At 48.4% G+C, this 11,181-nt stretch overlaps 1 protein-coding gene and 1 long non-coding RNA gene across 3 annotated transcripts in view; one reads left to right on the plus strand and one right to left on the minus strand.

The window, feature by feature from the left end:
• LOC309523104 overlaps positions 1–844 on the minus strand; it is a 101,441-nt gene extending 100,597 nt beyond the window's left edge. The window contains exon 1 of the long non-coding RNA XR_014215252.1: positions 248–844. This is a non-coding gene — a long non-coding RNA (uncharacterized lncRNA). The remainder of the gene's footprint in view (positions 1–247) is intronic.
• The window catches only part of GDF15 (growth differentiation factor 15), a 10,249-nt gene extending 4,041 nt beyond the window's left edge, over positions 1–6,208 (plus strand). The window contains exons 1-3 of one of the 2 annotated variants that reach the window (XM_082206612.1): positions 1,166–1,629; positions 3,242–3,658; positions 4,938–6,208. In XM_082206612.1, coding sequence (XP_082062738.1) covers positions 3,361–3,658; positions 4,938–5,716 — 1,077 coding nt within the window. In that variant the 5' untranslated portion in view covers positions 1,166–1,629; positions 3,242–3,360 and the 3' untranslated portion in view covers positions 5,717–6,208. Of the gene's footprint in view, positions 1–1,165; positions 1,630–3,241; positions 3,659–4,937 lie in introns of those variants that run through there. The other variant, XM_082206613.1, reaches the window with a different exon arrangement.
• The last annotated feature ends 4,973 nt before the right edge of the window (positions 6,209–11,181 follow it).

Genomic DNA, 11,181 nt, shown 5'->3' on the forward strand with positions numbered 1-11,181 from the left:
CTGCAGTCTCCCGAGAAAAGCTTCCACTTTGCACAACGAACGTCTTAGAAGCTTCAATTCTCCACGGACGGCTGAGAGAAACCAATTCAGTTTCCCCCCTCTAAATCAGTTGCTTGAACAGTTTCCCCCCTCTAAATCAGTTTGCACTTGGGCAAAAAAAATGAGAGGCACAAATACAAGATGGGTGACACCTGACTTGAGAGCAGTACATGTGAAAAGGATCTAGGAGTCTTGGTTGACCACAAACTTGACATGAGCCAACAGTGTGACGCGGCAGCTAAAAAAGCCAATGCAATTCTGGGCTGCATCAATAGGAGTACAGCATCTAGATCAAGGGAAGTAATAGTGCCACTGTATTCTGCTCTGGTCAGACCTCACCTGGAGTACTGTGTCCAGTTCTGGGCACCACAGTTCAAGAAGGACACTGACAAACTGGAACGTGTCCAGAGGAGGGCAACCAAAATGGTCAAAGGCCTGGAAACGATGCCTTATGAGGAACGGCTAAGGGAGCTGGGCATGTTTAGCCTGGAGAAGAGGAGGTTAAGGGGTGATATGATAGCCATGTTCAAATATATAAAAGGATGTCACATAGAGGAGGGAGAAAGGTTGTTTTCTGCTGCTCCAGAGAAGCGGACACGGAGCAATGGATCCAAACTACAAGAAAGAAGATTCCACCTAAACATTAGGAAGAACTTCCCGACAGTAAGAGCTGTTTGACAGTGGAATTTGCTGCCAAGGAGTGTGGTGGAGTCTCCTACTTTGGAGGTCTTTAAGCAGAGGCTTGACAACCATATGTCAGGAGTGCTCTGATGGTGTTTCCTGCTTGGCAGGGGGTTGAACTCGATGGCCCTTGTGGTCTCTTCCAACTCTAGGATTCTGTCATTAAAAAAACCCAACCATGATTTGGAGACCTGGGCCATGCCTGTGAGGCCCCGCTCCCCCCAAACCAGCCCCCCAGCCCCCCATAAAGCTAATCCCCACCCTATAAGGAACAGCCCTCTGGTCTCACAGAGGCGAAACATTACCAAACAGCTCCAAAGCCATGCTTTCAGCGAAGGTTTCCCAACAGAATTGGCTCGCGGCTTCTCAAATATGGTGAGGAATTTGTTCCTAGCCCCGGAGGGGAGGTTGTGAAATGATTGTGAGAGTCTTGTTTCCCTCCAGGGAAGGGTTTTTGGGTTGCAGGTCCACTGGTGATGGGCGAAGGGGAGGCGTATGGGATGCAGCGGCAATGACGCCCTCGTGAATCAACATCCCTCGCGTCTCCAATGTTTGGACGGGTTCATTCCACACGGATCACCGGGGCCTGTTTTATGGCTTCCGCTGCCTTGTAAATCGCCCGGCCGGCATTTTCGGAACGAAGGCTCTTCACGAAAGCTCACCACCGACTGACCCAATAATGGAAGGCGCCGAATCACCGCAAAAATATTTGGATGGAAAAAGGATGCCCGGATTCCCCCCAAAAAAACACTTGACGTTCCAGCTTCTTTGGAGAGGGTGCAATCCGGTTTGCGCCGGGGGTTCTGAAAGGAAGCCTCACATCAAAGGAAGGGAACATCAGAATCATGTGTTTGCAGAGTTGGAAGGGACCCAGGGGTCATTTAGTCCAACCCCAGCAGTGTAATGTTGGTAGGCTCTCCTATCGTTCCTGACCATTCTTGACCGATTCAGCTGAGGCCATACACATATGGAGGGGGCCACAGGTGACCCCCCCCGCCCCCACATCCTCGTCTTTTGCCTTAGTTGGACATACAAAATGGCCATGTTTGGAGGCGGATTGGAACCCTCCTCTGGCTGATGTTTTATGTTCAGACCAGTTTCCAGGAAGGCAAAAGCCAAAGGCTCATTTGGAGAAGGAGTGAACTCGCAAAGAGAGCCTTCCTGGATCAGGCTGAAAGCCCGATTTGAACTCTAGAGGTCCAGCGCCGAGGGCCTTCTGGCGGTTCCCTCGCTGCGAGAAGCCAAGTTACAGGGAACCAGACAGAGGGCCTTCTCGGTGGTGGCGCCCTCCCTGTGGAACGCCCTCCCACCAGATGTCAAAGAGAACAACAACTACCAGACTTTTAGAAGACATCTGAAGGCAGCCCTGTTTAGGGAAGCTTTTAATGTTTGATGCATTGCTGTATTTTAATAGTTTGTTGGAAGCCGCCCAGAGTGGCTGGGGAAGCCCAGGCAGATGGGTGGGGGTATAAATAATAAATTATTATTATTATTATTAACCCGTCACTTTGCAAGCCTGAGCTCTGGAGGGTAGGACTCGAACCCACGGCTTCAAGTTACAAGAAAGGAGGTTCCAGCTAAATATCATAGAATCATAGAGTTGGAAGAGACCCCAAGGGCCATCGAGTCCAACCCCCTGCCAAGCAGGAAACACCATCAGAGCACTCCTGACATATGGTTGTCAAGCCTCTGCTTGAAGACCTCCAAAAGAGGAGACTCCACCACACTCCTTGGCAGCAAATTCCACTGTCGAACAGCTCTTACTGTCAGGAAGTTCTTCCTAATGTTTAGGTGGAATCTTCTTTCTTGTAGTTTGGATCCATTGCTCCGTGTCCGCTTCTCTGGAGCAGCAGAAAACAACCTTTCTCCCTCCTCTATGTGACATCCTTTTATATATTTGAACATGGCTATCATATCACCCCTTAACCTCCTCTTCTCCAGGCTAAACATGCCCAGCTCCCTTAGCCGTTCCTCATAAGGCATCGTTTCCATGAAGAAGAACTTTCTGGTGGTAGGAGCTGCTCGACAGTGGAACGGTCTCCCTTGGAGCTTTTCCAGCAGAGGTCGGACGGTCATCTGTCCTGGATCCTTGAGCCGAGAGTACGCCTCTGAGACCCAGTACCTGGAAACCACAGATGGAAATCATAGAACTAGAGTGGCGTGGTACACCCAAGGGTCATCCAGCCCAACCCCGGCAATGCAGGAATCTCGGCTCAAGCACCCACGGCAGATGACCATCCGACCTCTGCTGAAAAACCCACAAGGAAGAAGAGTCCACAACCTCCCTGGGGAAATGCAACCGTTGCTGCTGCCGCGCTCTGTTGCCGCTTTGCGGCTTCCCCAAAATCGCTGTCCGGTTGGGCACTGCCGCAGAGGACAGAAGACCTGCCCTTTGGCCCCACCTACCCCAAGCATCTTTGACTTATTATAAACCTGTCTGCTCCAAGGAAGAAAAAAACACACGCAGCCGACTGTTAAAATCTTTTTTTTTTTTTTCCCTTTTCCTTTTCTCTGTTTACAGTACCTCCACGTCATTGGTGACTTAACTTCGCCTCGGGTATAAAACCAAAGGTCTGGGCCAGGCAAGCACAGCTCGCAGGAGAAATTTGCCACCTCCGAAGTCTCCGACTTCCAACCACGATGCCCGGAGCCTCTCGCCTTGCCTCCAGCCTCTGGTTGCTGTTCCTTCAGTCTCTCCTGTCCGGAGTGGTTGACCTGCGACCCCACGGCCCCCAAGCCACCCACCCGCAACTGGAGGCTGTCAAACAAAGCATCCTGGATCGGCTTGAGATGGAGAAACCTCCCAGCGTCCGAGGGGCTTTGGGTCAAGGTGAGCTGCGAGAGGCTCACCTGGCCTACCGGGAGATGCTGGCACAACTCAGAGCGAACCAGACCTTGCCGCCGGCAGCAAAAACTGTTCATACCTTGAGAGCGAAAGGTAAGCTTCATTGCATCCATAAAGCTTTTTACACAAAATTTGACGTCGTTCAGTTCACTTTCAATCTCCTAATTCCTTACGTTTCGATTTCCCAGCTGTGATGCTCCTATTGTATGACTTTACAAGCTGCCGCAACTGCCATTTATTTTATACTGCATTGTGACTTATATTACTGTAATTTATTTATTCTCCTTCCATTGCCTGCTATTCGAATCCTGATTGTGGTTTATTTGACTGTCGTTTTCTCTCTCTCTCTCTCTTGCTTTTTAATAATATTTTTATTAAATTTTGAAAAATTTACACAGAAAATTCCAAATGCATTTAAAAAAGAGATTTCTTTTCTATTTTCGGCTTCCGAGATGTTTTCCTTACCCCTCTCCAATTTTGCTGCATCTTCACTCTCTTTTAAAAAATCATAATCGTAACACAATAGCCTCTCATTCTTTCTGCTGCTCATAGCTCAAAACCTAGTCGCAGATTCTTCCTGCTGTAATTTTTCTTCAAATAATCTGAAAAGGACTTCCGTTCTTCAAAAAAATTAGATTTTCTGTGCAGACTGTGTTCTTGCTAGTCAAATCAAAAGTTAGGATTGCAATGGAAATGCTTTGAAGATTATATAAACACTGTTCACAAAATAATATGTTGATATGTATAGATTAAGACTATAGAATGTATAAGAAGAATGATGTGCAAATGGAATATGAAAGAAAATCAGATAAGAAATGCAATGCAATGATTTAACATAATAGAAAACAGAAATTGGGGTGTGGTGGAGGGGAGCGAAGCATGGGTGGTGGGAATGTAATTTCATCTGCCGTATTTTTCGCTCTATAAGACGCACCAGACCACAAGACGCACCTATTTTTTGGAGGAGGAAAACAAAGAAAAAATATTCTGAATCTCAGAAGCCAGAACAGCAAGAGGGATCGCTGCGCAGCGAAAGCAGCAATCCCTCTTGCTGTTCTGGCTTCTGGGATAGCTGCGCAGCCTGCATTCACTCCATAAGACGCACACACATTTCCCCTTACTTTTTAGGAAGGAAAAAGTGAGTCTTATAGAGCAAAAAATACGGTATATTATTTTTTGTGGTTTTCTTTTGTAGAGTGTTTCTTTTATATCTTTGTGTTTTGTATCTTTGTGTATTATTGTATTGTGCGTATCAGAAATCAATAATAAAAAAAAGATTGTGTTCTTGCTAATAAAGAGTTAACATGGCCTACTCTGTGTGATTTATTGCTGGCTTGCTCCTAACGTCTTCCTCTCTTCATTCTCTCCACAGTTAAGCTTCTGGACCATGGATTGGCTGCAGGTCCAGGGGTCAACAGCGACCCACTCAGGCCCCTATATGGTCTGGAAGTCTCCAGGACAGCAGCGCTCAGCCGGGACCTCCATGTCTTTCGGGCTGAGCTGTCTCTGTCCAAGAAGTTCTCGCACGTCCCCAGCATCTCCCAGCTCAACTCGACCAGGTTGGCTCGCGTCAACATCTACAGACTCACCGGCGGGGATGGAGGAACTGCCACGCTCCTGGCCTCCCAGGTGGTCTCGAGAACCACACCTGTCCTCAGCCTCGGAGACGCCGTGGGGCAGTGGCTAGCCGGGCCCGACCCGAGGCTCCATTTGGGTCTGGAGTTTCCCACGGATGTGGCTTCCTCCGTCCTGGACGGGAGAGAGTGGCTCCCACTGGACATCGAGACGCAGGGGCGCAGGCAGGCCCGGAAGCGGAGGCAGCTGGACGAGGAGTGCGGCAAAGGAGACACCAAATGCTGCCTCCGTTCGCTCAAGGTCTCCTTCGCTGACATCGGGTGGTCCGACTGGGTGCTGGCGCCCAGCAGCTACTCCATGGGGTTCTGTGAGGGCTCGTGCCCCCACAACTACAAGCCGGCCAGCATGCACGCCCAAATCAAGGCCAGGCTCCATAGCCTGTCTGGGGAGACGCCGGCCCCCTGTTGCGTCCCCGCCGCCTACGAACCCATGGTCCTCATGCACTACGCCAGCGACGGGAAGGTGGTGACGCAGCTCTTCGACGACATGATCGTCACACGTTGCCATTGTGCGTAGCAGCCCAGCAAGGGCAGAGCGATGGGCTCTGCGGGAAGCGGCGTCCTGTCTGTCCGGAGCAAGGGGACAATCGGAACAGCCCATCTCTGGTGCAAAACAGCACTTTTCGGGAGGATGTGTGCGTGCTGAACATCGCCTCCTTCTTGCCAGTGCATTGTGCAATTGGCAGCTCCTTTTTACTACTAGGTCATTTTCCCTCAAAAGTCTGTCTTAACCCACCAGGGACTTCTTTTATCAAAAGCCCATCCCAACCCATCAGGGACTTCATTTGCTAAAAGATCATCCCAACCAATCAGGGACCTATTATCCCAAAAGCCCTTCCCAACCAATCAGGGATCAAGGACCTGTCTTATCTAGGCCATCTTTTCTCAAAAGTCGGTCTTAACCCACCAGGGACTTCTTTTATCAAAAGCCCATCCCAACCCATCGGGGACTTCATTTCCTAAAAGATCACCCCAACCAATCAGGGACGTTTTCCCCGAAAGCCCTTCCCAACCAATCAGGGACGTTTTCCCCGAAAGCCCTTCCCAACCACTCAGGGATCAAGGACTTCTCTAGGCCATCTTTTCTCAAAGGTCTGTCCTAACCAACCGGGGACCTCTTTTATCAAAAGCCCGTCCCAACCCATCAGGGACTTCATTTCCTAAAAGACCATCGCAACCAGTCAGGGACCTGTTTTCCCGAAAGCCCTTCCCAACCAATCAGGGATCAAGGACCTATCTAGGCCACCTTTTCTCGAAAGTCTGTCCTAGGCAACCACGGACCACTTTTATCAAAAGCCCGTCCCAACCGGGGTCTCTTTTCACAAAGCCCTGTCCCAACCAAAGACCTCTTATCTCAAAAGTCCGTCCCAACCAATCAATCAGGGTTGGTCCCCTAAAAACCCAACCAATGGGGCATCGCAGTGTCAGCGAAACACCATTACAGGTTACAAGCACTTTAATGCAGCAAGCAAAGAACTTTATTTATAAGGGGGTGGTATTAAATGTAGAGGATAACTAGTAATTCTGGAGTTCTTTGGGGGTGTATATGTCAAAAGCAGGGTCTTGCGGGGTGTGTGTGAGAGAGAGATGAGTTTGATCATGTGTTGGACTCGATGGCCCTTGTGGTCTCTTCCAACTCTATGATTCTATGTCCCCCTGTTCTCGGAACACCTGTCAAAAAACCCCAACCTGTTTTGTGGTTCTAAATATGTGTGTGTGTGTTTAAAACCCAGTCCTCTTATTTATTGTTAACTTATTCTTGTTTGTGTCGCCAGTGTTTTGGACATGCTGTTGGTTTGTATTATTTATATAAGATTTATCTGGAGACGGGTGGGGAGTAATGAAAAGAGCAATAAAAAATTCTCCAAATAGGTCTTGTCTATGTTCTTCATTCCAAAGGTAAAGATTAGGGGTTTCAAACAGCTTTTCCACTATCTTGTACCCAACACAGAGAACACCCAATTGGAGATTTCTAATGTTTCATCCAGCTGTTCTGAATTTCTTCTACAGAATCCTGGGGAATCTTGGAAGTATCATAGAATTGTGGTCCAACGCCCTGCAATGTAGGGAGCCTTTTGCCCAACGCGGGACTCGAACTCGCAGCCGTGAGATTAAAAGTCTCACCGTGTACCAACTGAGCTATCTCAGTCAGGAGGACTTACGACCGCCCACACCAGAAAGGTTTATTTATTGCGAATCTCTCCCCACTGGAAGATCTCAAAGGACTTTCGCAGTGAAAACATCCGGAATAAGGAAACGGTTCGAAACGATTAGTGTTAACGTAAAAGCAATTCCATATACAGTGGTACCTCGGATTACATACGCTTCAGGTTACACACTCCACTAACCCAGAAATAGTGCTTCAGGTTAAGAACTTTGCTTCAGGATGAGAACAGAAATCGTGCTCTGGCGGCACGGCAGCAGCGGGAGGCCCCATTAGCTAAAGTGGTGCTTCAGGTTAAGAAGAGTTTCAGGTTAAGAACAGACCTCCAGAACGAATTAAATACGTAACCCAGGGTATCACTGTATAAATATATGCATACACTTACGAAGGGAGGGAGGGAGAAACTGGAGTTGACAGATTGGTACGCACAAACCGGAAAGCCGTCTGTGGACAAACGCCGGCTCCCTCGGCTTGAAAGCGAGATGAGCGCCGCAACCCCATAGTCGCCTTGGACTGGACTTAACCGTCCAGGGGTCCTTTCCATTGATTCATCCAGCCAGGGTTTTTCCTCCTCTGGATAGCAGTGATTCTGTTTTCCTAGACATATTTTCGTTTTGGGGGCCCTAAATTCGAATCCTGGGACATTCTGCCTGCAAAGCTTTCCCCAATCAATGGCCTGTTGCCTTAAGGGTCCCTTATAATTGTAATTACCAGGTTTGGTTTGAAGAGGGGTGTGGGAAGCCGCCTTAAACCAACTTAGCACATTGGTCCATCACACTTAGTAAAGGTAAAGGGGCCCCTGACCTTTAGGTCCAATCGTGACCGACTCTCCTGTCTTCCACTGCCTCCCGCAGTTTGGTCAAACTCATGCTGGTCACTTCGAGAACACTGTCCCACCATCTCGTCCTCTGTCGTCCCCTTCTCCTTGCGCCCTCCATCTTCCCCAACATCAGGGTCTTTTCCAGGGAGTCTTCTCTTCTCCTGAGGTGGCCAAAGTCTTGGAGCCTCAGCTTCAGGATCTGTCCTTCCACTGAGCACTCAGAGCTGATTTCCTTCAGAATGGAGAGGTTTGATCTTCTTGCAGTCCATGGGACTCTCAAGAGTCTCCTCCATCAGAATTCAAAAGCATCCATTCTTCAGCGATCAGCCTTCTTTATGGTCCAGCTCTCACTTCCATACATCACTACTGGGAAAACCATAGCTTTAACTATACGGACGTTTGTTGGCAAGGTGATGTCTCTACTTTTTCAGATGCTGTCTAGATTTGTCATTGCTTTTCTCCCAAGAAGCAGGCGTCTTTTAATTTCGTGGCTGCTGGGAGGAATAGCAGCGTCAACATTGCAGCGGGGAGGGGTTGGTCTGGATGACTCTTGGGTTCCCTTCCAGCTCTCCCTTTCTACGGTTCCAAGTTCATTTGCTCATCCTCTGCAAAGGGTTCTCCGAAGCCTTTGCCTCGTTGGCGGCCTTGGAATAAGCTCTCTGTGTCTCTCCCTGGCCTTGAGGCTATCAGTGACGGGCATAAACTCTGGGCTCACAGCCAGCCCAGCAAAGAGGCTGCAGTCTGCCGGAATGCCAGCCCAGAAGGCAAGTCAAACGGCCTCATCCTGCACCTTTAAACGGGAGCTTTCCCCCCTCCCATTTCCTTTCTGGAGCTGAGTTGCCAGGCTGTGACGAGGAACCAGGGATCGCGTTCTCCCCATCTCCCTTAGCAATTGCACACAAAAAATTCTCATTTTGGTTTATCTCTTATTTACTGCGTTATACACCCCACTCCCCCCCCACACACACACTCCGAAGTAGCTTGAATTTGCTGTACATGGGTCTTCCCCATTTAATCCGCCCGGCACAACGCCCCTTTAAGGTAGGCCGACGAAACAAAAAGGGAAATTAAATGAGCAGCGCCCTGTGTTGCAAAGATGGAGGGATGGCATCTGATTGCTCCTGAAGCAGTTAAGGGGCGAAGCTTAAATCTCAGATTTGTGGGTTCGAGCCCCACGTTGGGCGAAAGATCCGTGCGTTGCAGGGAGTCCCTTCCAACTCTGCAATTCTAGCTAGACAGGTGACTGGGAGCGGCCGCCAAGACTATATAACACCGGTCCTGAAAGGTCTTCACTGGCTCCCAGTGCGTTTCCGAGAACAGTTCAAAGTGTTGGTGCTGACCTTGAAAGCCCTAAACGGCCCAGTAGACCTGAATAAGTGTCTCCACCCTCATCATTCAGCCCGGACACTGAGGTCCAGCGCCGAGGGCCTTCTGGCGGTTCCCTCCCTGCGAGAAGTGAGGTTACAGGGAACCAGGCAGAGGGCCTTCTTGGTAGTGGCACCCGCTCTGTGGAACGCCCTCCCAGCAGATGTTTTGCTCTATAAGACTCACTTTTTCCCTCCTAAAAAGTAAGGGGAAATGTGTGTGCGTCTTATGGAGCGAACGCAGGCTGCGCAGCTATCCCAGAAACCAGAACAGCAAGAGGGATTGCTGCTTTCCCTGCTGTTCTGGCTTCTGAGATTCAGAATATTTTTTTTTTCTTGTCTTCCTCCTCCAAAAACTAGGTGTGTCTTGTGGTCTGGTGCATCTTATAGAGCGAAAAATATGGTATTTTACTTTTAAAAGACAACTGAAGGCGGCCCTGTTTAGGGAAGTTTTTAATGTCTGACGCTGTATTGTTTTTAATATTCGGTTGGAAGCCGCCCAGAGTGGCTGGTAAAACCCAGCCAGATGGGCGGGGTATAAATAATAAATACTTATTATTATTATTATTATTATTATTATTATTATTATTATTATTGTATATGGTTCTAAGTCTGTGGTTATAGCACATGGCTATCTATTCCCCAAGGAGCTTGAGATGGCATACGTAATTCTTCTTCTCTTCCCTCTCTCTCTCTCTCTTATTTTATATTCTTTTTTTGTTAACTGTTTTCAGGGTGTTGTGTGTGTGTGTGTTTCCACACTCGAGCAGTGTATACATTTGCGAAATAAATAAATATCAGCATCTGTGTTGCCCACCCTCATCTCTGAGACCCCCTCAGATACCAGAACTGGCTCCCTCTGGCCCGGGATTTATGGTCCATGTTGTTTTCTCCGAATCTGGATTATAGAACAGAATACAGTGGTACCTCAGGTTAAGTACTCAATTCGTTCCAAAGGTCCGTACTTAACCTGAAACTGTTCTTAACCTGAAGCACCACTTTAGCTAATGGGGCCTCCTGCTGCTGCTGCGCCGCCGGAGCACGATTTCTGTTCTCATCCTAAAGCAAAGTTCTTAACCTGAAGCACTATTTCTGGGTTAGCAGAGCCTGTAACCTGAAGCATATGTAACCTGAAGCGTATGTAACCTGAGGTACCACTGTAGTAGAATGACAAGAGTTAAAAGGGAACCGGTATTTAGGCAATAGAAACAAATTAGTAACCGAATATCGTACTTGGTCTTCTATATGACCTTGGCAACTCAAGTAGGAATTGCCGCTCAGCGGAAAACAGCCCAGAATCCAACTCTGGGCGCTTGGTATCAGGAATATAAAGAAAATGACACATAATTTGAGATTTGGCTGAGGACTAGAGTCTTCAGACGCGCTTTATTTCTTATACACCACAGCAGAGGCATCATTCTCAAGGCCACCTACGCCTGGTGAATCTGGAATTGAACTTGATAATCAGATAACGCCAATAGTCTTGGACTTTGTTATTTTAACCCCGGTGCAATGGGGACTCCCACAGTGTTTTATAGTTTTGTTTTCCACCTTCTAATGTCCATCTGTTGTCGCAACGGTTCCTGTGATAGGTATGAGTTACTCGTGCGTAAGCTGGTGCCTTTCTCGGTTAA

Source organism: Podarcis vaucheri (genome assembly GCF_965113315.1).
Source record: "Podarcis vaucheri genome assembly, chromosome: 18".
Taxonomy (NCBI): Eukaryota; Metazoa; Chordata; class Lepidosauria; order Squamata; family Lacertidae; genus Podarcis; species Podarcis vaucheri.